The sequence below is a fragment of the Grampus griseus genome, assembly GCF_964374135.1.
Source record: "Grampus griseus genome assembly, chromosome: 10".
Lineage (NCBI taxonomy): Eukaryota > Metazoa > Chordata > Mammalia > Artiodactyla > Delphinidae > Grampus > Grampus griseus.
Window position 1 is genome coordinate 98,810,301 of NC_139004.1, and position 26,559 is coordinate 98,836,859.

General features: G+C 44.4%; 1 protein-coding gene across 4 annotated transcripts in view; it reads right to left on the reverse strand.

The window, feature by feature from the left end:
* Nucleotides 1-4,989: 4,989 nt before the first annotated feature.
* Nucleotides 4,990-26,559, reverse strand: part of TAMM41 (TAM41 mitochondrial translocator assembly and maintenance homolog) — a 55,029-nt gene continuing 33,459 nt past the window's right edge. For 3 of the 4 annotated variants that reach the window (XM_082664491.1, XM_082664493.1, XM_082664494.1), the window contains 3 exons: nucleotides 16,093-16,258; nucleotides 14,530-14,592; nucleotides 4,990-5,121 (listed from right to left, as the gene is read on the reverse strand). In XM_082664491.1, coding sequence (XP_082520617.1) covers nucleotides 5,045-5,121; nucleotides 14,530-14,592; nucleotides 16,093-16,258 — 306 coding nt within the window. In that variant the 3' untranslated portion in view covers nucleotides 4,990-5,044. Of the gene's footprint in view, nucleotides 5,122-6,950; nucleotides 7,969-14,529; nucleotides 14,593-16,092; nucleotides 16,259-26,559 lie in introns of those variants that run through there. The other variant, XM_082664492.1, reaches the window with a different exon arrangement.

The following is a 26,559-nucleotide window of genomic DNA, read 5'->3' on the forward strand; positions in this document are numbered from 1 at the left end:
TTTCTTTCAGGTTGCCCATTTTATTTGCATAGAGTTGCTTGTAGTAGTCTCTTAGGAGGCTTTCTATTTCTCTGGTGTCCATTGTAACTTCTCCTTTTTCATTTCTAATTTTATTGATTTGAGTCCTCTCTCTCTTTTCACTTGATGAGTCTGGCTAAAGGTTTATCAGTTTTGTATATCTTCTCAAAGAACCAGCTTTTAGTTTTATTGATCTTTGCTATTGTTTTCTTTGTTTCTATTTCATTTATTTCTGCTCTGATCTTTATGATTTCTTTCCTTCTACTAACTTTGGGTTTTGTTTGTTCTTCTTTCTCTAGTTCCTTTAGGTGTAAGGTTAGATTGTTTATTTGAGATTTTTCTTTTTCTTGAGGTAGCACTGTAATGCTATAAACTTCCCTCTTAGAACTGCTTTTGCTGCATCCCACAGGTTTTGGATCATCATGTTTTCGTTGTCATTTGTCTTGAGGTATTTTTTGATTTCCTCTTTGATTTCTTCAGTGATCTCTTGGTTATTCAGTAGTATATTGTTTAGCCTCCATGTATTTGTGTTATTACATTTTTTCCCCTGTAATTTATTTCTTATCTCATAGCATTGTGGTCAGAAAAGATTCTTGATATGAATTCAATTTTCTTAAATTTACCGAGGCTTGATTTGTGACCCAAGATGTGATCTATCCTGGAGAGTGTTCCGTGTGCACTTGAGAAGGAAGTGTAATCTGCTGTTTTTGGATGGAATGTCCTATAAATATCAATTAAATCTATCTGGTCTATTGTGTCATTTAAAGCTTGTGTTTCCTTATTTATTTTCTGTCTGGATCATCTGTCCATTGGTGTAAGTGAGGTGTTAAAGTCCCCCACTATTATTGTGTTACTGTCAATTTCTTCTTTTATAGCTGTTGGCATTTGCCTTATGTATTGAGGTTTTCCTATGTTGCGTGCATATATATTTATAATTGTTATATCTTCTTCTTGGATTGATCCCTTGATCATTATGTAGTGTCTCTTGTAACATTCTTTATTTTAACATCTATTTTATCAGACAGGAGTATTGCTACTCCAGCTTTCTTTTGATTTCCATTGCATGGAATATCTTTTTCCATCCACTCACTTTCAGTCTGTATGTATCCCTAGGTCTGAAGTGGGTCTCTTGTAGACAGCATATATATGGGTATTGTTTTTGTATCCATTCAGTGAGCCTGTGTCTTTTAGTTGGAGGATTTAATCCATTCACGTTTAAGGTAATTATTGATATGTATGTTCTTATTACCATTTTCTAATTGTTTTGAGTTTGTTTGTGTAGGTCCTTTTCTTCTCTTCTGTTTCCCACTTAGAGAGGTTCCTTTAGCATTTGTTGTACATGGTTTGGTGGTGCTGAATTCTCTTAGCTTTTGCTTATCTGTAAAGCTTTTGACTTCTCCATCAAATCTGAATGATATCCTTGCCAGGTACAGTAATCTTGGTTCTAAGTTCTTCCCTTTCATCACTTTAAATATATCATGCCACTCCCTTCTGGCTTGTAGAGTTTCTGCTGAGAAATCAGCTGTTAACCTTATGGGAGTTCCCATGTATGTTATCTGTCATTTTTCCCTTGTTGCTTTTAATAATTTTTCTTTGTCAATTTGATTACTATGTGTCTTGGCGTGTTTCTCCTTGGGTTTATCCTGCCTGGGATTCTCTGCATTTCCTGGACTTGGGTGGCTATTTCCTTTCCCATGTTAGGGAAGTTTTTGATTATAATCTCTTCAAATATTTTCTCAGGTCCTTTCTCTCTCTCTTCTCCTTCTGGGACCCCAATAATGCGAATGTTGGTGCATTAAATGCTGTCCCCGAGGTCTCTTAGGTTGTCTTCATTTCTTTTCATTCTTTTTTCTTTATTCTGTTCCGTGGCAGTGAATTCCACCATTCTCTCTTCCAAGTCACTTATCTGTTCTTCTGTCTCAGTTATTCTGCTATTGATCCCTTCTAGTGTATTTTTCATTTCAGTTATTGTATTGTTTATCTCTGTTTGTTTGTTCTTTAATTCTTCTAGGTGTTTGTTCTGTAATTCTTCCAGGTCTTTGTTAAACATTTCTTGCATCTTCTCAATCTTTGCCTCCATTCTTTTTCCAAGGTCCTGGATCATCTTCACTATCATTATCCTGAATTCTTTTTCTGGAAGGTTTCCTAGCTCCACTTCATTTAGTTGTTTCTCTGGGGTTTTATCTTGTTCCTTCATCTGGTACATAATCCTCCACCTTTTCATTTCGTCTGCCTTTCTGTGAATGTGGTTTTTGTTCCACAGTCTGCAGGATTCTGGGTCTTCTTGCTTTTGTGATCTGCCCTCTGGTGGATGAGGCTATCTAAGAGGCTTGTGCAAGCTTCCTGATGGGAGGGACTGGTGGTGGCCAGAGTTCAGTAAAACTTTAATCCACTTGTCTGCTGATGGGTGGGGCTGCATTCCCTCCCTGTTGGTTGTTTGGCCTGAGGTGACTCAGCACTGGAGGCTACAGGCTCTTTGGTGGGGTTAATGGCAGACTCAAGTCCGGCAGGGCTCACGCCAATGAGTTCTTCCCAGAGCTTCTGCTGCCAGTGTCCTTGTCCCCATGGTGAGCCACAGCCACCCCCGGCCTCTGCAGGAGACCCTCCAACAGTAGCTGGTAGGTTGGTTCAGACTCCTATGGTGTCACTGCTCCTTCCCCTGGGTCCCGATGCACACACTACTTTGTGTGTGCCCTCCAAGAGTGGAGTCTCTGTTTCCCCCAGTCCTGCTGAAATCCTGCAATCAAATCCCGCTAGCCGTCGCAGTCTGATTCTCTGGGAATTCCTCCTCCTGTCACCAGATCCCCAGGTTGGGGAGTCTGATGTGGGGCTCAGAACCTTCACTCCAGTGGGTGGACTTCTGTGGTATAAGTGTTCTCCAGTCTGTGAGTCACCCACCCAGCGGTTATGGGATTTGATTTTATTGTGATTGCACCCCTCCTACCGTCTCACTGCGGTTCTCCTTTGTCTTTGCGTGTGGGGTATCTTTTTTGGTGAGTTCCAGTGTCTTCCTATAGATGACTGTTCAGCAGTTAGTTGTGATTCCAGTGCTCTCGCAAGAGGGAGTGAGCACACGTTCTTCTACTCCACCATCTTGAACCAACTTTGTAGCTTATAGGTCTTGAATAATCTTGTTATGGATTGAATGTTTATGTTCCCTCAGAATTCTCTCACCACCCCCACCCCCAATGTGACGATGTTCAGAGGTGGGGCCTTTGGCAGGTAACATGGTCATGAGGGTGGAACCCTCATGAATGGGATTAGTATCCTTATAAGAAGAAACATGAGACCTTGCTTTGGGTCTGCTGGCTCCACTGTGAGAGAAGACACTGGGAAAACAGGCCTCTGCAACTAGGAAGAAGCTCTCACCAGAAACCGACCATATCAGCAAACCTGGTCTCAGACTTCCAGGCCCCAGAACTGTGAAAAATCAATTTCTGCTGTTTATAAGCCAACCAATGTGTGGTATCTGTCATGGCAGCCCGAACTGACCAAGGCTGATGAGAAATACTTATTTTATCCCATAAGCAGTGGGGAATCATTTTAGCTTCTTGAGGAAGAACCTGACCCAATAAAACAAAAACACTTGCAGAAGAAAACAGTAACAAAAACAATAATAGAAAGTAATGACAGAAGTGACATTTACTGAATGCTACCAGGCAGTGTCCTAGTACATAGGACACTTGGCTTGCAGGACCTTCACTACAGCCCAAGGAGGTCTGTACTGTTATTCCCTTTTCAGAGATGGTAAAACTCTTCAGAGACACTAAATAACTTGCCCAAAGTCACAAAGCTAGTCAGCAGTGGAGCGAAGATTCAACCCAGTTTGGTCATATCTTAAGCCTGAGCTCTTTTGGGTTGGAATGAGCTGAACCCAAAGGTAGAAAAAATTAGTAGAAAACTATTGTTCAAATTTTCAAAAGAACCTAAGGGTCTGCACTAGAGCACTGGGCAATGGAAACAGGGTGAGGTAGAGACAATCTGAGAAAAGAAAGACAAAACCTGAGCTTGGACTGAAGAGATGATGTGCCAGGTGAGGGAACAGACGCTGCCTCCCCCCCATCCCCCCATTTCCATCCATCTGTCAGCTCATCCTGCAGCCCATGAGCTGGAGGGGAGGCAGGCTCAGGTCCAAGCTCCTTGGCCTGGTTCCCCCCGGCCATTCCTGGTGCAGTGATGGGCAAGTTACCCATTAGGGCCCAGGAATCCAGACAGAGGCTTGCTGGGAACTGTTGCAGTTCTGTTGCTTTTCTAAGAGGGCTTCTGAAAGGAACTCCCCCTGTCTCCCCAGATGCAGATGGGGGTGCACACAGCCCTTGAGGCTGTTGTCAGGGGTCTCAGAGTTAAGAGGAGAGCTGGCCTTAGTGTGATGTCAATGTGGCAAAGGATGGAGAAAGGACAGAAATTGGTCTGTTAACCCCCTAAATCAATCCAACTCTGAAGCCCACCAACCTCTGACTTTCCAGTTCTTTGAGCTGATGAGTCCTTTGTCGTTTCCTGCTCCCCAAACGCTCCTGTTACACGGGAAAGCTCTGCACCGGTCTGTTGCAGGTTCCTCACTTGAGTCACTGCCACACACCCTCATGGAGAACAAGGAGAAATGTTAAACACCCAGATCCAGGAAGATGCTGACTGGAGCTCTCACTGGAGAAAACCGAGTGAGCGGATGGAGCCGAGGCAGACAGAGCCAAAGCTCCTGCCCTAGCACGGGGCTGCCGGTCCACAGCGTGTGCACCGCCACTTAGACCTCTGACCCTCGTTGCCAAACAGACCACAGCCGAAGCTCTCAGGAAAGCAGGGCCCAGATGGTGCTGTGTGTAACGAGGACTCTTCTCATGCTGAGTCCTCAAAGGTATTGGTTCCCCCCGGATAAAGGTCTGACGCATACATTTCCAAAATCCAGTACAGTATCATGCAAACCAAGACCTCTTCAAATTCAACCAAATAGGTCAGAGTAACAGACGCTGTTCCGTCAAAAAGGATCATTTTATTCAGCTACACATAACATAGATAAAAGCAAGCAAAATCAGGATGTTTTTCTCAGCCATCCTTTCCACATTTTACGCAGTTTTAGAGAACTATAAATCATTGATTTCTTCAGGCCTAAAAGAGAAAAGAAGAGAGAGTAAGAACACTGAGGCTTACTGAGTAGATGCTCAGTGGAGGTCCTGTGGTATTCAGATCAGACTCATCTTTGGAGTAGAACAGCGATGGGCTGACTGGGGTTCCAGGAGAGCCTGGGGGCCTGACAGGGTCCAGGAGACCCTGGGGGCCATCGTGATCAACGGGAGGGAAAAGAGTGATTTCCGCATCTGCTGAAGCAGTGATACGGATGCCAAAGGCACCCAAGCTTCTAGGGTAAGGGAGTCCTTTCAGATAGGAGCATGCTGCAACCTCTGAATTTAGCAGCTCTTTGAAAAAGGAGGAGAAAGGAAGGCAAAGACAAGACGCCATATGTAAGTGAGCGTCCTTGGCCCCCTTTCTAGCCCCCGATGCCTCCCAACCACCCCCAGCGCACTGCTGCCATGTCCCTGCGTGTGACGCCAGTTTGCCCGCGGTGAAGGGCGTTCCCACCACACCCTGCCTGGTAGACGCCACGATCCCGTTCAGATTTTTCCCCTGGAAGCACCGGGCTCCCCAGCCGATTCAGCCACTGTTCCTCCTGGTCCCACGGTGCCTGTGCTGACGCCCAGCTCAGCACTCACCACACTGCACAGTGCTCTCCTGTCCCTCTGCCTACACCGGGAGCTCCTTGAGGACAGGGACCTTGTCCTATTCATCCCGGGTTCCCCATTACTTAGTGCAGCACCCGGCACACAGCAGTTGCTCAGTAAACACCTGCAGTGATGGAACAGATGTACCTTGTTCAGACACCTGCCCTTCCAGCACCCCATCTACTGAGTCACAAGTGCCTGATGAAACCAGAGGAGAGGCTCTCGGGGGAGTTTACGGGAAAGAAGTCCGACGGCATGGACTAAGCGGGGTGCTGCTATCTGTCGGGACTCACAGGATCCCATTTGCAGACGGTGTTACGGGCTTGACCTTCTTTGTGCTGAGGATGAGATCATGCAGTCTGTGTTTCAGGGTGTGGCCCAAAGATCCGAACAGTCTTTTTCACCCTGGGATCCAGACCGTGGTCTGCGCTGCAGGTGTGACATGTAGTGTGGGCACCGCTCACAAGGTATAACAGGACTGGTTCCGGAGGCTCTGAGCACTGGCGTGTAAGCGCTCTCAAAAATACCTGATCATGTTACCTGTAGGCCGCCTCATGCACTTAGGACCTTTTACGCCGCCACTGCAGGCAGCGGCAGGTAAAAAGGCAGGGCACCGATAAAGTCATTAGTGAATGCTTCTAGAAGCTGTGGCCTCGCTTGTCCACTGACCGACTCCTGCAAACCGAGACTCGTCAAGAAACTCAGAGCTCCTTTTCCTGCCTCCACCCGTTTTAATTTTCTCCCTGGAGCAACCACTCTGGTAAACCTCACCCACTCGAGCACTGGGACTGGAATCTTATTACGTAAGGTGCTTTTTAAAATTCCAGGCAGAACCGATCAAGACACCAAGGTAGCTGCACACGGTAAGGGTCAACGCGGCAACTCCAGGGCACTGAGTCACAGCGAGAGGAAGAGGCATCGACCATAATGAGTCCCAGCTCAGCTTCACAAACCTTCCTCACAGACTCTGGGGAGCTTAACATTTACGGTAAATACACCACAGTCCACGAGCGGCATTGTGGAGCCATGTTTTGCTGCTAGTGGATAGAAACCTCCCTTAATTAAGAAGTCTCTCCCTTCGGCAGCTCTGCCAGAGACATGTTCTCAGGACGGCTGCAGCCGGGGACGGATCTGGCAAGGGCGCTGGAATGGGAGTCAGGAGAGCGGAATGTTAGTCCCCGCTGGGGACAGGGAGACTCCCCGTCTCTGGGCATCGACTTCCTCATCTGCAAACTGACAGGTTGGACTAGGTTACGGGTTCTCCAACGAGGGGCCAACAGACAGGCCTCAGTCTGAGAACTCCCTGAAGCTGCAGGGAGGTTTGCTGAGTGTGCGCACGTGTGCATGTCTGTGCAGAGGGCCCAGAGTTTTAGTCAGAGTCTCACTGGGAGCCAGGATTTTCAAGAGGTTAAGAACCAAGAGATTAGAAGGAAGGATCCTGCCTTAATATTCTAGTTGCAACGAAGGTGGAGGACAAAACTTCATGAACTTGGAGTAGGCAATATTTCCTAAACAGGACACAAAAAGCTGCTAACCTTACAGGACAAAACTGATAAACTGGACTAAGTAAGATTAAGCACTTTTCATCAAAAGACACCATTAAGACAGCGAGACGACAAGCTCTAGAGTGGGGGACTTTTGCATACCACTTGTCCAACGAAGGACCTGTATCCACACTATACAGAGATTTCAGTGTAAAAAAAGAAAAAAAAAAAAAAAAAGGCAGACAATTCAAAAGAAAAATGAGCAAAAGTAGAATAGGTACTTCACAAAAGAGGATCTCCGACCATGTAAGCATGTGAAGAAACGCTCAACTTTATCGGTCATCAGGAAAGTGCACGTTAAAACTCCAATATGATACGTCTACTCACCTACCAGAGGGTCTAAAAAGAAAAAGACCTGCTATCAAGCACTGGTCACGGAGGTACTGCAGCAGGAACTCTGCTGCTTGGAGTGTAACCTAGACACTCGTTAGGTAGTATCTACCACAACTGGACATTCACACACTTTATGATACAGTAATTCCACCCGCAACTAAAAACCTAACAGAAATGCATACCTACGCTCGCTCGAAGACAGGTACCAAAACATGCATAGCAGGACTCTCTGAAATAGCCCCAAACTGGAAACAACCCGGGGGATCATCAACAGTAGAAGGGATGAACTGTGCTCTAGTCAGACGATGGATGCAATGAGAATAAACGGACTACTCCCAACACCACGAGGAATCTCACTGCTGTTACAAGGAGTGAAAGACATGAGAGAGTACGTATTTATATGAAGTTCAAAAATGGGCAAAACAGAAGCATGGCATTAGAGGTCAGGAGAGTAGGTACTCTGGGAGGAGCAGTGACTGGACGGGGCACAGTGGGGTTCTGGGGGAACTGGCCCTATTCTAGTTCTTCATCTAGGTACTGGGTTCACGAGTCTGTTCACTTTGTGAAAATTCACCAAATTTATGATTTGTGTACTTTTCTGTATATATGGAGACTTTGCCTACTACCAGAAAATTCAGAATCTTCCATTTATTCAGTCACTGAAATACACTGAACAGGCATTTCTTGGGCACCAACACATACGGGACACGGAGCTAGTTGTTCGGGACACCGGTATGAACAACAGCCCTGGTCTCTGCCCTCACAGAGTTTATAATCCACAGACTTCTACTTGGCCGACACTGAGCTTTTGTGTGGTTTCTGCTTCCTTTCTAAAGATGATGGTGACTTAGGAAGTCTGCATTTAGAATGCGTCTTGAAGGAAGACAGCCTGCTAAGAGAGAAACTCTACTCTAAGAACCATCATTGTTGACTTTGCTCCTTCCCCAGAGGATAAAGGTGCAAACATCTCCTTAGCGACATCCTGTTTAGGCAGATCCTTATTTACCTAAAGCTGGTCGTTATGAACACTGATTAGTAACCAAAGTCAGGATTTTGTTTTGGAAGCAAACGGAAATCTACTCTAATACATGGCTCCTAAGGTTTTTCTTCTGTTGGTTTCCAGTATGTTTCACGTTACCTACAGCAAAATCACTACATATGTAATACTATGAATTCCCTGCGTGACCTTAAACTGATAGGTCCAGTGACAGACAAAATGCTCCAGGAAACAATGTGAGGCAGAGATGAGACCAGGTTGTGAGAGGTCTCTACCTTCCCATAATCCTATATTTCAGATATTTAGGAGAGAAAATCAGCAAGCCTCAAACATTCTTCCAGTTAATTTCCAACCACAGTTAGCTACATCTACAAAGAAAATCTTTTCTGAGGCAGTTTTATTTTTAAAACTTTCAGGTTTAAGTGATAAATACATCACCAGAAAAATCTTTATTATCATGTGTTCTTCTTATTGAAACATGTAGGTACCAAAAAATGGAGATAAAATGTTTCAGTCATAAGAGATGAGAAGGAGAAGATAATCAATGATACATTCTATCACTTTCAGGAAAGGGCTGGAAAGGACCGGCCGAGGCGTGCCGGAATCTTTTTAGGCACAAGACTAAACCTGTCTTGTTTAAGTTGAATCTTTTGAAGCTACAGAGGTAAATAGGTATTTGACTCCAAAGTGAATTCTGATTGACCAGAAAGTCAGGTGGGGAAAAATAAAGCAATATTTCAAAGATTAAACTTGTCATCCTCCCCCGCGTTCCCTCACCCCAGGAAAGGCACCTCCGCCTCCGCTCCCCAAGCCAGAAACCTGGGAGCTTCTCTGACTCCTCTCTGCTTCACTGCCCAAATCCCTCTCATCACCAAGACCTGGGGATGCGTCTTCCAAGTATTGCCTGCATCTCTCCTCTGCCTCTCCTGCAAAACCCTGAGTCAGGGCGGCCAGGCCTCCTCACCTGGCGGGCTGCAGCCGCAGTCGATCAGTTTCCCAAGCAACAGCGTCACCTCCCTCCAAGCTGCTCTCTATCCTCTCGCTACAGCCGTCTTTCGACAATCCTTCAGCGGCTTCCCTCTCCCCTCAGTGAAACTCTGGATTCCCCTTCAGGCTTTTACAGGCCTTCCCCTGTCTGGCTCCTGCTTCCTTCTCAGTCTAACTGCTAAGCCCCTGACCCATTTCTCCCCAAGCTCCCCGCCGCCGTCCCGCAAAGATGCAAAGAATTCCACTCCTCTCTACTCATTCAGGTTAGACACATAAACGGCTGTGGCTGATCAGAACGTGATGTTTGCTTGGCCGGGCTGAGCCGTGATGCGGTGTGCTGCTGCCCTGCAGGGCGGCGCAGGCAAGGACCAGGAGGCTAAACAGTCTCCTGCTCTCCCGAGCTGCCTGGCTGCAGCTGCTGCCCCGAGACCCTGATAAAAACCGCTGCTCCATTAACAGCACAGTCTAAGAAGTCAGTATTATCTTGCCAATAACCGACTCCCAGGCTAAAGGGAAAAACAGTGTTTGGTTTTGGAAGTAGTTCCGTACTCACCTTGGAACATGGGTATATCTGATGGTAGGGGAATTTCAGGGAACTAACACAGACAGAGTGTCAGACCACATGAGGACACCTGCCGTGTCACCCAACACAGTTCATTAGAAAGGGCAACCCTTTGGGCTGACATAGAGCCTGGCTTCCATCTCTTCCAGGAAGAGACTGATACTTAGATCTAGACTCACTAAAGTTTATAAAGCACCTACTAGGTACTGGGTACATACTGGACACTCTCACAACATGCCACGAGTTGGGTATTAGTATCCCCTTCATTTCAAGGAAGAAGGGCTGTTAACATACCAAGGTTACAGAGCGAAGACGTGAACTACAACTCTGAGCCAAGGCCTTCTTATCACCATCTTAGCTTCGCTCTCTCTGAATTTAACAATATTTGAATATAAAAGTTATTCACTAGCTAAGGAGACCCTTCCTTTTTACCCCCACTACGAGTGGCTGGCTGCAGAGGGGAGGAGTGATAAGAGCTACAAAGGAGGAAAAGTGCAACCAAATAACCCGGGATTTTCTCACTCTGCAGGTGATACATCAGCTGGCTGAAAACCTGACCAGAGGCAGAACTTGGGAGATTTGAGGAAGATGCACCCAGCACAAGCCAGGCAGAACAACAGCAATTATGGCCACATCCAGAGGACTTCTAAAGAGCAGCGCACAGGAGAGAGAGGTTCTGACGCTTGCTGTGAAGTTAGAGGACAGAGAAAGAGTAAACCAGCCACTCAGGGCCTACGGTTGCTAGTCTACTCCAGCTGGAGACCTAGTGACGGGGCTACTGCTAGCTGAATAGGAAAATGCAAGGAGGCATGTTCTAAAGAGACGGCAGGAAGCCTTTAGGTAATGATACCAAAGAGGAAAGACCAGGCACAGTGCTGGTGCTCTTATATGTCTTGAGATATAATTTTCACAACCCAGTGAGGCAGGCATAATTATCTCTATGAAATTAAAACTAAGAAAAATTAGGTAACTTACCCAAGTCACAGTAGTTAAGCTGGAGTTCGAACCCTAATCTCTGAGGCTCGCAAACCCCTGCCCTTGGCCTGGGCCACCTTCATCACAGCCCTCAACCACCAGAAACCAGAGAAGCCAGAGCACAGGGTAAGCAAACCCAGCGAAATCTGAAGGAACGCGCATCACCTTCCACAATTCCTGCAACCTCAGAGCAGGCTGCAGACATTCTGTCCCTCTGGTTCCACAATCCAATGAGACATCTTTAGAGGGGAAGGGAGAAAATCAGTGAGCACTCAGAGGAGGCAGCACTGGGCATTCCACTGCCACAAGGAAATCTGGGCTGCGGGTTCCATGAGATGATACCCACTGCCCTCTGCTGGCAACCAGGAAGAACAAGAGGAAAGAGGACCAAAGATCCATTTCAGGTTGACGTGTCAAGAGATGATGAGGGTGGATAGAACTTCCCTGGTGGCACAGTGGTTAAGAATCTGCCTACCAATGCAGGGGACATGGGTTTGAGCCCTGGTCCAGGAAGATTCCACGTGCCGTGGAGCAAGGAAGCCCGTGCACCACAACTACTGAGCCCGCACGCCACAACTACTGAAGCCCGCATGCCTAGAGCCCGTGCTCCGCAACAGGAGAAGCCACCGCATTGAGAAGCCCGCGCACTGCAACGAAGAGTAGCCCCTGCTCGCCACAATTAGAGAAAGCCCATGCACAGCAACAAAGACTCAATGCAGCCAAAAAAAAAAAAAAAAAATAGAGATGATGAGGGTGGATTTTTAAAAACCTTTTATTAGAGATGAATTCAAGCTTATAAAAGAATGGCATATTATGTTCCCATGTATGTTCACCAGCTTCAACAATGTATCAACTCATAGCCAATCTCGAGTCATCCCCACCCTTACCCACTTCCCTCCAACATGTTTTCTTTTGAAGCAATTCTCAGACATTCTGTCATTTCATCTGTAAATATGTTAGTATGTATTTCCACAAGAAAATGATTTTTTAACCCCGTAACACCACCATTATCACAACTAAAAAAAAAAAAAAAATCAATAAATCTAGTAGTTGCTTATAGCACAGGAAGCCAAAAATAAAAAAACCCGAAGCATCCAGCCTCACCCAAGGATTATGGTAAGGGAGGTGCAATCATGCAAAACACAGATTAATAGCCTGAGCCACCCAAGCAAACAAAAGTACCTCATCTTCAGCCTTGCCAGGATAACTCAGCAAGAAGACAGATTAAATAAATACCTTAACTGGAAATGCAAAGCTACGCACCCCTGAGTGGTAGGACAATCTTCAGCTGAGTAGGTTTGGCACACGTGCTACTAAACCTTTGTGGACGGGCTGAATCTTTCCAAAGATTCAGGACGGCAACATTTGGCTGTGTCCCCAGGCAACCGAAGCGAGGCCTTAAGAGGTGTGATCGTGCAGCTCCCTGGCAATCTCAAGCCAGGGACCAGAATCAGGCTGAAAGACCACTCCTTCTTCAGGTTCCCTCTGTGCCATTTATCCCTAGTAATGCAAACTTCTATTTATGTGTCCATCTCCCCTTCTAGATGATGAAGCCTCTGAAGGCAGGATGGTACAGGGTTCACCCTGTATCCTGCGTGGCGAGCACATAAGTGATGCTCAGTAGACAGCTGCATAAAGAGAGACTGAACTGGAAAAGTCTGTCATCAGACAGTACCAAGTGTTGGAAAGAATGGGGAGAAACAAGAACTTTCGTTTACCCCTAGTGGGATGATAAAATGATAAACCACTTTGGCAACTTGGCAATATCCAAAGATATGTTCCAATGTTTAAGCCCATAACACAAGAACAGGATGTTTTAAATTTAAAAAAGAAGGAATATTCAGAGAACAAAAAAAGAGAAGAGCTCCTAGAAATTAAAATAACAAAAATAAAACAACTCAATGGAAACTCAAGTGGAGAAAGCAAAGCAAAAGGACAAAGAGATCGGGCTTCCCTGGTGGCGCAGTGGTTGAGAGTCTGCCTGCCGATGCAGGGGACATGGGTTCGTGCCCCGGTCCGGGAAGATCCCACATGCCATGGAGTGGCTGGACCCGTGAGCCATGGCCGCTGAGCCTGCGCGTCTGGAGCCTGTGCTCCGCAACGGGAGAGGCCACAACAGCGAGAGGCCCGCGTACCGCAAAAAAAAAAAAAAAAAAAAGGACAAAGAGGACACGAAAGAAAGAAAACCAAAGGACCAGTCTAGGAGGTCCAATGTTTGAATAAAAGGCGTTCCAGAAAGAGAAGAGAGAAAACAGATGGGAAGAGCGAATACAATAAATTTTTCCTATATTCTTATACTCTGAGTTTCCAAACTGAAGGGTAATGAGTATTCAGTGTAACAGATAAAAAACAGACTCACATCGAAACACACCACTGAGAAACTTCAGAGCCCTGGGGTTAAAAGAAGACCTAAAAGGCTTCCACAAAGAACATACACAAAGGATTAAGAATCAGAACTTCCTAGAAGTGAGAAGATAATCGAAGCAATGGTATCAAAATTCTAAAGGACAACTATTTCTAATCATCTCCAGCCTGAGCCTCAGTCAGGCGTGAGGGTGGACTAAAGATACGCTTGGCCACACGTGGGCTCCAAATCTGCCTCCTCTGCCCCCTTTCCCACGAAGTTCCCGGATGGTGCGCTTCACCAAAATGATGAGGCTGTGTGCCACAAAAGTCAAAGACACCAGATACAGGAAACAGGGTTCCTCACATGAGACAGGTGACGACAGCCTCTGTGGGAAAAGAAAGCTGTGACGGCAAGGAGAAGTGTATCACATGGCTCAGCTATGAATCACAGTAACACAGTCAGACAATGGAAACTCAAGATTGGCTTCACTAAAGCTACGGCACAACCATATCTGGAACACAGAGGGATGGGTGCGGGGGGGTGTGTGTGCGCGTTGGTGGGGGCAGTTGAATTCTAATCTGCTAGAGTGAGAAGTCCACAGATGATGCCTAAAATTAAAAGGAGAGAAGCAGCAATATAAGCTCATTATCCAGAGAAACAGCAGTGAAAACAAAAATAACCCACCAGGAGAGTCAGCAGTGGTTGTCTCTGGAGAGGAACACTGGCCGGCGGGGAGGGCAAGGTACTGCTGTTTTTGCAACGATATCATGTGTAACTCCCACAGATATGAAAACGCAAGGGGAAACCTGCACATAAGGAGTAACTGGGAAAACGCAGAGGGGCAGCAAATCCTCCCAGCAGCACCTCAGACTCCGGATTACAGCGCCATCTGCCTGTCTATATGTTACTGCCGTGTCCTAGGTTATGACCATCAAAATTCAGCATTTCGCAAGTACTTGCAGGATACAGATAAAGCTTTACATTTTAACCAGGAGCACTGAGGCTGCTCAATCCAGCAGGTACGTTAAGTGTGGATTTTTAACAATTCTTACCAGCAGTGAAAATGCCTTTGGTGCTCTGTCTCATACTGGAAGGTCTCACGATTGCTGAGAGCCCTGTGAGAAAAAAACAATAACAATGCCAAAAAAGCCAGATGTGAGTCATCCTAACACTTTTAAAACTTGAAACTAAATATTCTTTCCAGCTATCCAATAAAACCAGCAAATCTATCTCTGGTGTCAGAGTGACAGTGAAAAGAGTATCAGGATCGAGGTCCAGGAGACTGGAGCTGCCAGCTGTGTCAACGACCAGCTGTGTCGCTGACCAGCTGTGTGAACACAAGCAAATGACCGCCCCACTCTGGGTCTGGGACGCCTCATCTTACAACCAGTGGGTTAGGTGACCCTTGAAGGTCATTTTTTTCACTTTAAATCTGCTTAAGTCTGCTGGCTCTCAATTCCAAGATGTGGAAAGATTGGGAAAAAAAACACCAAACGTTTCTGCCTAGGAGGAAAACTTATTCTGAAATCACTCAGAGGACTCCTCGGTGAAGACAGCGGGACAGTCCTTCAGGCCCGCAGAAAGGCAGAAGGACTCACACCATGATCAGAAAAGACACGCCTCCACATGTATCTTCAGAAGAGGTACCCGGCGCCCTAGGCACATGCTCCGCTCTGCCCGACGGGCAGGTCTCTCCATGTGACACCGTCACTGTGACTTGCATCCTGCCAGGTGGCCAGGCTGCTCCCTGGGGAAGCTCAGCAAATACGTACTCAACAGTAAACGGTGCGCTCATCTGAGGGAGGGCATCATTTTCAGTTTCATGATTTCCTTACTTACTGACTGACCTTGTAAATTACCTGTAACACCTCAAAAGGCAGCAAGTCTCTGAAGATCAGGCTCAGATTTTTGGTCCACATTGGGGATGACGTGAGGAACAGGGGCCATGTTGGAGCAGACCTACTGTGCACACAGGAGCCACACCGAGGGGGCGTCAGCCGAGGAGAGTGGTGTTCTTGATGTTATAAAAGCATTAAAAATGTCACCAGTCTCGGGCTTCCCTGGTGGCGCAATGGTTGAGGGTCCGCCTGCCGATGCAGGGGACGCGGGTTCGTGCCCCGGTCTGGGAAGATCCCACATGCCGCGGAGCGGCTAGGCCCATGAGCCATGGCCGCTGAGCCTGCACGTCCGGAGTCTGTGCTCCGCAACGGGAGAGGCCACAACAGTGAGAGGCCCGCGTACCACAATTAAAAAAAAAAAAAAAAAAATCACCAGTCTCCATCCTCCTCAGACCACCGTGAGGAACAAACACATGTCTTTGAAATAACTTCTAAACATTATGCCCTTGGGACCAAAAGAATCATTGTTTCCCTCTCTGTCAGTGATTTAGGACCCAGGGATCTGAAAATAGAAGTACTTTCAGCACCCTACTTCAAACAAACAAGAATTTAGGTTGGGAAAACCCCCAGACTGTTAGTGCTTTCTTATTCTGAGTGGAAATCTCTCTCTCCATCTCACTAGGCAAGGAAGAATAGAGAACCCGTCTCAGCCACAGAGTTTGCTCCCCCCGACCCCCTCCAGCCAACACTTCCTCCTCGCCAGATTCATGCACGTACCTAGACGCACCACGTCTCCACAGTCGGGGTCATGAGCTACTTGTAATAAAGTTTCTTCCACATCTCTGTTTTTTCCAGGAGGGTCCATAATATGATTTATTTGCTGCTGTAAGGTTTTGGGCAATGTCATTAGTTGAGCGAACTGTCCTTCTGGGCTTTTATCGATCTAAGGAAAAAAAAAAGATGATGTCTTTGGAAAGTGCTTTGAATTCTATAAATATTCAAAGCACATGGCTTCTCCTTAAAACCACATGAACATATATGAACTCACACCTAGTAGACTAGGCAGGTGCTAAGGAGACTTCCTCCTTTCTGAAACTGAATGCCTAGGTGTTAAGGATTCTAAGTTCCTTCGAACAAGTTAATTCTTTTCCTATGATATTCTACTTGTACTTAAGAATAGAAATTTCTTTCAAGAATCAATTTTTGACTCTCAGTTTTAAAATTTCTATTTGTTCTAAATCCGGTAGTTAAAGAAAGTAAAATTTCAGCTAAAATTCATCGACACACCGGCTCACCCAAGTACTCATTTTCTTTTATTTATTTATTTAAATTTTATTTATTTATTTATTTATTTATTTATTTATTTTTGGCTGTGTTGGGTCTTTGTTGCTGCACGCAGGCTTTCTCTAGTTGCGGCAAGCAGGGCTACTCTTCGTTGCGGTGCGTGGGCTTCTCATTGAGGTGGCTTCTCTTGTTGTGGAGCACGGGCTCTAGGCGCGCGGGTTTCAGTAGTTGTGACAGGTGGGCTCTGCAGTTGTGGCTCATGGGCTCTAGAGCGCAAGCTCAGTAGTTGTGGCGCCCGGGCTTAGTTGCTCCCCGGCATGTGGGATCTTCCCAGACCAGGGCTTGGTCCTGCATTGGCAGGCGGATTCTTAACCTCTGTGCCACCAGGGAAGTTCCCCATGTACTCATTTTAAACACAGGGGCACAAAGTAACATAGCCAGTAACATGCAGCCAATCAGAGAGTGGGATCTAAATTCGTTTCTCCTGTCTGTAGGGCCTTTTATATACCATGCTGTATTTCATAAACTGTAGGAATAAACTGATGACAGAGACTAATCTTTATTCACTTTTAATCCCGTGGCACATAGTAAGTACTCAAAAAACATCGGCTGAATAAGAGGATGAATAACTGCACCAATAAAGCTTAGTTGTCATTATTTCTTAAACAGCAGTAAGTTATACCAATGGTTTCTGTTCCCAGTGTATTCTAAAATACATCAAATTTAAAGAAAAATACAGAAATAAAGCATATATAAAACTATGCATTAGACTTTACTTGGAAACCTGTGAATCAAAAGTTATCCATAGAGCTAAGCCCACACCCAGCTTCCCTAACTCCTAGTCTAATATATTTTACGTCATGGAACTAAATTTTTCCAAAATCATGTAAACATATGACTCCCTGCCAAGGTGAAAACAAGTACCACTGCCCTCAGCAGCTCAGCACATTATTCTCCCAGTAAGAATCTGTCTTGTATTCTTTCAACAAGCGTTTAGGTTTTAACTTTAACAGAACAGTAAGAAAAAAGAATAGATACATGAATGTATTAAATTTTAGATTTGGATTTTCCAGATATGACCAACTTTCTTAATAATTAGAATTCATTCATTCTACCACTTTTTCATTCAACAAATATTTACTGAGTATATGCCAATGTCTAGATTTTCTAGTTTTATCTATAAATCTATGCAAAAAAGAAGAAAATGCTATTATATAGTGGCTTCAATAAGGTGAAGGTTTTTTTAACCTAAATATTTCATATTTATCATGGAGATGGTCCTAAATTCACAGGATTCAACCTCCACTTAGCTTTGGCTAGATAAATGACAAAAAATGTGATTATTTCTGTAACAGATGCCAGAAATGACACTTATAGACTCATATTTTCGGGCCAAGTATTGAGATTAGTCACTAGGATCTTATATTTCAAGGCTTTACCTATGAGACTTCCAGGAATTTTAGAGATGCCAAAATGGCTGAGTAATATGAGGAATTAGAAAACAGTTATTTGCCACTGCTTTCTCTTGAGGAAAAGAATGCATTGGAGTTTTTGTTTGAAAGCATGTGTTCCAAGACAAAATATTAGGTGACATGTTCAAATAAATTGCAAAATTTTAATTATCCTTACTCTTCAATTCTCATTAAAACACAAAAGTGAAAGCATTCAGTTAAATTATGAGTCAAATTGCATTTTAAAAGCAGACATGGAGAAGACCACATGTTCTATGATTCTATTTACAGGAAGTATCTAGAAGAGGCAAATCCGCGGAGTCAGAAAGTAGATTAGTGGCTGCCTGCCGGGAGGGGAAGCTAGGTACTGCTACTGGGCATGGGGTTTCTTTTTGGAGTGATGAAAATGTTGTAAAACTAGATTGTGGTGATGGTTGCACAACTGTGTAAACAGACTAAAAACCACCGAATTTTACAGTATGTAAATTATATCTCAATAAGGCTGATGTTTTAAAAAAGCAGATATGGGCATATGATAGTGGATGCTGTGTTGCACAGACCACATCCTGGCTTTGGGGCAAGGTACTCATTCTGCCAGCTGCTGGGAAAGTTGGCTGACTCCCTCCCTCAGAGTCCCTCCCGCAACTGTCCTCAGGCAAAGGGAGCTGCCTGTATCCAGAGACTGGAAAATGCAGGAGTCCAAAGGCCTGGTCTCTTTGCCCCAAGTGGGGACGGCTAGGAAGGGCCATCGAGCTCCACAGTGCCATCACAGGATCAGATGGAGTCTTTGTTTCTAATCTCCCCAGTCCTGATCCTACACAACTGGTACCAAGAGTGGTCCTGGAAAGCACATTCTCAGACAGCATTTTGGAGCTATCGCAGTGCAGAAGGCCAAGTGGAAGCCTCTGAAGCTGCCGTTCTCACCCCCTGGCCAAAAGAGTAATGAAAAAACAAAACCACATCACAGGAGGAATGGCAGAGATTAACGCCACCTATAGGCCTGCAGGATGCAGGGGTGTGATGTTTAATTTTGTATGTCAACTTGGCTAGGCTATAGGGCCTAGTTGCTTGGTTAAACTTTAGTCCAGATGTTACTGTAAAGGTATCTTTTTAAGTCAGTAGACTTTGAGTAGCAGATGACCCCCGTTAACATGGATGGGCCTCATCCAGCCAGTTGAAGGCCTTATGAGAAAAGACTAAAGTTTCCTGAGGAAGAAGGAAGTCTGCCTCCAGATTGCCCTCGGGCTCAAGAGTACAACACACTCTTCCCTGGGTCTCCGGCCTGCTGGCTTGCCCTGCAAATTTCAAACTTGCCAACCCTCACAACTCTGTGAGTTAATTCCCTAAAATACATCTTTCTCTATATATCCTATTGGTCCTGTTTCTCTGGAGAACCCTGACTAATACTAGAGCTGACGGTCCCATCATGTCTCCACTGAGTCTGGCCTTCACAGAATCCCAATGGATTCTGGCAGATGGTAGCAGACCACCACAAACTCAGCCAAGTAGAAGCCCCGCTGTACCGGCTGTGGCAGATGTGGGAAGCCTGCTGAAGCGTATCAGCAGAGCCTCAGGTGTCTGGACGGGGCCACAGGCCTGGCGAGTGCATTCTCTGCCATCCACAGAGCAAGGAGGATGAGAAGCAGCTCGCGGCCGCACAGGACAGACCAGAGTGCCTACCACCTGCCTCAGGCCCGTGTTAACTCCCCCACCCTGTCATAAGATATTCAAAGAAAGCCAGACTGTTTGGATATTCTGTATAATCTCATTGGTCCGCTACATCAATGACACGTTGCTGCTGTCACCTGGTGAGCGCTAAAGGGCAAGTACACTGGAGGCCTTGGTAGATATATGCACCCCAGCGGGGAAAAGATACACCTCATGAATTGTGAGAGCACACCACATCAGGGAGGAGTTTAGGGGTCAAGTGACCTGGAGCTCTGGGACAGCCTCTCCAAAGTAAAGATCAACTTAGGGCATCTCGGACCTCTCACCACTAAGAAGGAAGCACACTGCCTGATAGGCCTCTTCAGGTCCTAGATGCAGCGTATTCCACACTTGAGAATAATGCTCAGAGCCATTTACCCAGCGATATAAAAGGATGCAAGGTCTGTGAGGGGCAAGAGCGAAAACGAGCTCTGCGATAGATACAGGCAGCAGGGTAAGCAGCCCTCCACCACGTGGGCACACCTCCCTGTAAACTATGGTACTAAAGGCCTCCTCAGTGTTCAGAGAAGCCAGGGGAAGTTACAGTGGGCTCCCAGTGGGAGATCACAATGGAGACTGCTAGGGTTCTGGAGCAAGGCCACGCCATCTGTAGTGAAGAACCACACACCATTTGAAATCAGCTCCTAGATGCTACACCCTGGCAGAGACAGAGCTTCTAACCATGGGACATCAAATGACCATGTGTCAAGAACTGCCCATTATGAACTGGGATCTGCCAGATTCACCAAGTCATAAGGTCACGAAGCTCAAGAGCAATCCACTGCAGGACGTAAGAGATACACCAGCATTGGACATGTGCAAGGCCAGAGGGCACAAGTCAGCTGCACAAACAGGAAACCCAGACCCCCATCATTTCCACTGTTGCACCAGCACATAATGTTCTACTTCTCCACTGGCTCATGCACACGGCTACAAGGAGGCTTTTGGAGGAGGATAAAGGATGGGCTTGCTTCATGGATGATTTGGCTTGAAGTATGTACGGGGTGAAAATGATGCATTACAGCCGCACCCAGGGATGGCCCTGGAAGACACTGATGAGGAGCCATCGTCCCAGTGAGTACGCTGCAGGTGGCACAGCTGGTTACCCACTTTACATGGAAAAGTGGCCCAAGATAAGAATATACAAAGACTCAAAGAGTGGACAATGGTTCACTGGTTGGTTAGGGACCTAAAAGGAAGAAGATTAGAAGGTGGAAGACAGGATCTGGGGGGAAGAGGCATGTGGATGGACCTATGGGAGGGGACACAAAGTATGAAGATCTTTGTATTGTACGTTAATGCTTCCATCTGAGAGCATCCAACACAGAAGAAGCAACAACAACCAAAAGAACAATTTAGCCAGTTGATTCAACAGGCTCTTTCATCCCAGTGATGGCATAACGGCTTGTAGCAGGAGTAGTGGGCGGGAGAGACAGAGGCTCTGCCCAGATCCAATATCAGGGGCTTCTACTCACCAAGGCTGACTGAGCCACTGCTGTGGTTGAAAGTCTATCCTGACAGCAACAGAGGCCAACACTGAGATCCTCATAACACGACCATCTCCTGAGACTAACCAGCCACTTGGTGATAAGTTGACTACACTGGATCCCTTCCACCTGGGAACGGGCAGCAACTCCTCTTGCCTGGAAGTGACTCATATTCTAAGCATGGGCTTGCCTTTCCTGCCCACAGGACTCAGCCAATACCACTGTACAGGGCTCACAGGGCACAGGTGCAGGACGGGCACAGGATCACGGCTCCACTGTTCCTACCACACAGTGTGCCAGAGCTGCCAGCCTGGGAGAGCAGTAGTTCTCAAAAGGGGGACATTTTTGGCCCCTACAACAAAGAATTATTCAGCCTAAGATGTCAATAGTGTCACTACTGAAAAACCCAATGAAAGAGCTTTGAAGAAGAGCTGAGCAACAGCTTAGAGATGATACCCTGTGAGAGTGGGGCACAGTATATACCCTAAATTCATGGCCGTTATAGAGTACTATGTTCCCAACTGCTAGACTACATGAGTCTGGGAACCACGGGGTAAAAGGAGAAACAGCCTTGCTTACTGTCATTCCCAGGGACCACCTGGGCAATCTGTGCTTCCCACCTCCACAACTTTAGGACTGTGGGTCTAGAGATCCTAGTTTCAAAAGAAGAAATGCTTCTCCCAGAGGACACAGTAAGCATCCTATTAAACTTAAAGCTATGAGAGGGCAGACAGCAGAAGCAACAAGAACTACAATCCTGCAGCTTGTAGAACAAAAACCACATTCACAGAAAGATAGACAAGATGAAAACACAGAGGGCTATGTACCAGATGAAGCAACAAGATAAACCCCCAGAAAAACAACTAAATGAAGTGGAGATAGGAAACCTTCCAGAAAAAGAATTTAGAATAATGATAGTAAAGATGATCCAGGACCTCAGAAAAAGAATGAAGGCAAAGATCGAGAAGACTCAAGAAATGTTTAACAAAGACCTAGGAGATTTAAGGAACAAACAAACAGAAATGGACAATACAATAACTGAAATGAAAAATACACTAGAAGGAATCAATAGCAGAATAACTGAGGCAAAAGAATGGAAAAGTGACCTGGAAGACAGAATGGTGGAATTCACTGCCGTGGAACAGAATAAAGAAAAAAGAATGAAAAGAAACGAAGACAGCCTAAGAGACCTCTGGGACAACATTAAACACAACAACATTTGCATTACAGAGGTCCCAGAAGGAGAAGAGAGAGAGAAAACACCTGAGAAAATATTTTAAGAGATTATAGTCGAAAACTTCCCTAACATGGGAAAGGAAATAGCCACCCAAGTCCAGGAAGCACAGAGAGTCCCAGGCAGGACAAACCCAAGGAGAGACACACCAAGACACATAGTAATCAAACTGACAAAAATTAAAGACAAAGAAAAATTATTGAAAGCAATAAGGGAAAAATGACAAATAACATACAATGGAACTCTAAGGTTAACAGCTGATTTCTCAGCAGAAGCTCTACAAGCCAGAGGGAGCGGCATGATATATTTAAAGTGATCAAATGGAAGAACCTACAACCAAGATTACTCTACCCAACAAGTATCTCATTCAGATTTGACGGAGAAATCAAAAGGTTTATAGACAAGCAAAATCTAAGAGAATTCAGCACCACCAAACCAGCTCTACAACCAGCTCTACAACTAAAGGAACTTCTCTAAGTGGAAACAGAAGAGAAGAAAAGGACCTACAAAAACAAACCCCCCCAAATTAAGAAAATGGTAATAGGAACATACATATCGATAATTACCTTAAACATGAATGGATTAAATGGTCCAACCAAAAGACACAGGCTCGCTGAAGGGATACAAAAACAAGACCCATGTATATGCCGTCTACAAGAGCCCCGCTAGGGACACATACAGACTGAAAGTGAGGGGATGGAAAAAGATATTCCATGCAAATGGAAATCAAAAGAAAGCTGGAGTAGCAATACTCATATCAGATAAAATAGATGTTAAAATAAAGAATGTTACAAGACACAAGGAAGGACACTACATAATGATCAAGGGATCAATCCAACAGGAGACTATAACAACTATAAACATATATGCACCCAACATAAGAGCACCTCAACATAAGGCAACTGCTAACAGCTATAAAAGAGGAAATCGACAGTAACACAATAATAGTGGGGGACTTTAACACCTCACTTACACCAATGGACAGATCAACCAAACAGAAAATTAAAAGGAAACACAAGCTTTAAATGACACAATAGACCAGATAGATTTAATTGATATTTATAGGACATTCCATCCAAAAACAGCAGATTACACTTTCTTCTCAAGTGCACATGGAACATTCTCCAGGATAGATCACATCTTGGGTCACAAATCAAGCCTCAGTGAATTTAAGAATTTTGAAATCATATCAAGCATGTTTTCTGACCACAGTGCTATGAAATTAGAAATCAATTACAGGGGAAAAACCGTAAAAAACACAAACACATGGAGGCTAAACAATACATTACTAAATAACCAAGAGATCACTGAAGAAATAAAAAAGGAAATCAAAAAAAACCTAGAGACAAATGACAACAAAACCACGACGATCCAAAATCTACGGGATGCAGCAAAAGCAGTTCTAAGAGGGACGTTTAGGGCAATACAAGCCTACCTCAAGAAACAGGAAAAATCTCAAATAAACAATCTAACCTTACACCTAAAGGAACTAGAGAAAGAAGAACAAACAAAACCCAAAGTTAGTAGAAGGAAGAAATCATAAAGATCAGAGCAGAAATAAATGAAATAGAAACAAAGAAAACAATAGCAAAGATCAATAAAACTAAAAGCTGGTTCTTTGAGAAGATAAACAAAATTGATAAACCACTGGCTAGACTCAGCAAGAAAAAGAGGAGAGGACTCAAATCAATAAAATTAGAAATGAAAAAGGAGAAGTTTCAACAGATGCCGCAGAAATACAAAGCATCTTATGAGACTACGACAAACAACTCTATGCCAATAAAATGGACAACCTGGAAGAAATGGACAAATTCTTTGAAAGGTATAACCTTCCAAGACTGAACCAGGAAGAAACAGAAAATCTGAACAGACCAATCACAAGTAATGAAATTGAAAGTGTGATTAAAAATCTTCCAAGAAAAAAAAGTCCAGGACTAGATGGCTTCACAGGTGAATTCTATCAAACATTTAGAGAAGAGCTAACACCCATCCTTCTCAAACTCTTCCAAAAAATTGCAGAGGAAGGAACACTCCCAAACTCATTCTACAAGGCCACCATCACCCTGATACCCAAATCAGACACAGATATTACAAAAAAAGAAAATTACAGACCGATATCACTGATGAATACAGATGCAAAAATCCTCAACAAAATACTAGCAAACAGAATCCAACAACACATTAAAAGGATCATACACCATGATCAAGTGGGATTTATCCCAGGGATGCAAGGATTCTTCAATATATGCAAATCAATCAATGTGATACACCATTATTAACAATTTGAAGAATAAAAACCATATGATCATCTCAATAGATGCAGAAAAAGCTTTTGAGAAAATTCAACACCCATTTATGATAAAAACCCTCCAGAAAGTGGGCATAGAGGGAACCTACCTCAACATAATAAAGGCCATATACGACAAACCCACAGCAAACATCATTCTCAATGGCGAAAAACTGAAAGCATTTGCTCTAAGATCAGGAACAAGACAAGGATATCCACTCTTGCCACTCCTATTCAATATAGCTTTGGAAGTCCTAGCCATGGCAATCAGAGAAGAAAAAAGAAATAAAAGGAATACAAATTGGAAAAGAAGAAGTAAAACTGTCACTGTTTGCAGATGACATGATACTACACATAGAGAATTCTAAAGATGCCACCAGAAAACTACTAGAGCTAATCAGTGAACTTGGTAAAGTTGCAGGATACAAAATTAATGCACAGAAGTCTCTTGCATTCCTATACACTAATGATGAAAAATCTGAAAGAGAAATTAAGGAAACACTCCCATTTACCACTGCAACAAAAATAATAAAATACCTAGGAATAAACCTACCTAGGGAGACAAAAGACCTGTACGCAGAAAACTATGACACTGATGAAAGTAATTAAAGATGATACAAACAGTTGGATAGATATAGCATGTTCTTGGATTGGAAGAATCAATATTCTTCCTATCCAGGAACATGGAAAATGACTATACTACCCAAAGCAATCTACAGATTCAATGTAATCCCTATCAAATTACCAATGGTATTTTTTACAGAACTAGAACAAAAAAACCTTAAAATTCGTATGGAGACACAGAAGATCCCGAATAGCAAAAGCAGTCTTGAGGGGAAAAAACGGAGCTGGAGGAATCAAACTCCTTGACTTCAGATTATACTACAAAGCTACAGTAATCAAGACAATATGGTACTGGCACTGGCACAAAAACAGAAATACAGATCAATGGAACAAGATAGAAAGCCACACACTTATGGTCAACTAATCTATGACAAAGGAGGCAAGGATATACAATGGAGAAAAGAGTCTCTTCAATAAGTGGTGCTGGGAAAACTGGACAGCTACATGTAAAAGAACGAAATCACAACACTCCCTAACTCCATACACAAAAAGAAACTCAAAATGGATTAGAGACCTAAATGTAAGACCAGACACTATAAAACTCTTAGAGGAAAACATAGGAAGAACACTGTTTGACATAAATCAGCACAAGATCTTTTTTGACCCACCTCCTAGAGAAATGGAAATAAAACCAAAAATAAACAAATGGGACCTAATGAAACTTCAAAGCTTTTGCACAGCAAAGAAAACATAAACAAGACGAAAAGACAACCCTCAGAATGGGAGAAAATATTTGCAAATGAATCAACGGACAAAGGATTAGTCTCCAAAATATATAAACAGCTCATGCAGCTCAATATTAAAAAAACAAACAACCCTATAAAAAATGGGTAGAAGACCTAAATAGACATTTCTCCAAAGAAGACATACAGATGGCCAAGAAGCACATGAAAAGCTGCTCAACATCACTAATTATTAGAGAAATGCAAATCAAAACTACAATTTTGCAATGAGGTATCACCTCACACAGTTAGAATGGGCATCATCAGAATATCTACAATCAATCAATGCTGGAGAGGATGTGGAGAAAAGGGAACCCCCTTGCACTGCTGGTGGGAATGTCAATTGATACAGCCACTATGGAAAACAGTATGGAGGTTCCTTAAAAAACTAAAAACAGAATTACCATATGAACCAGCAATCCCACTACTGGGCATATACCCAGAGAAA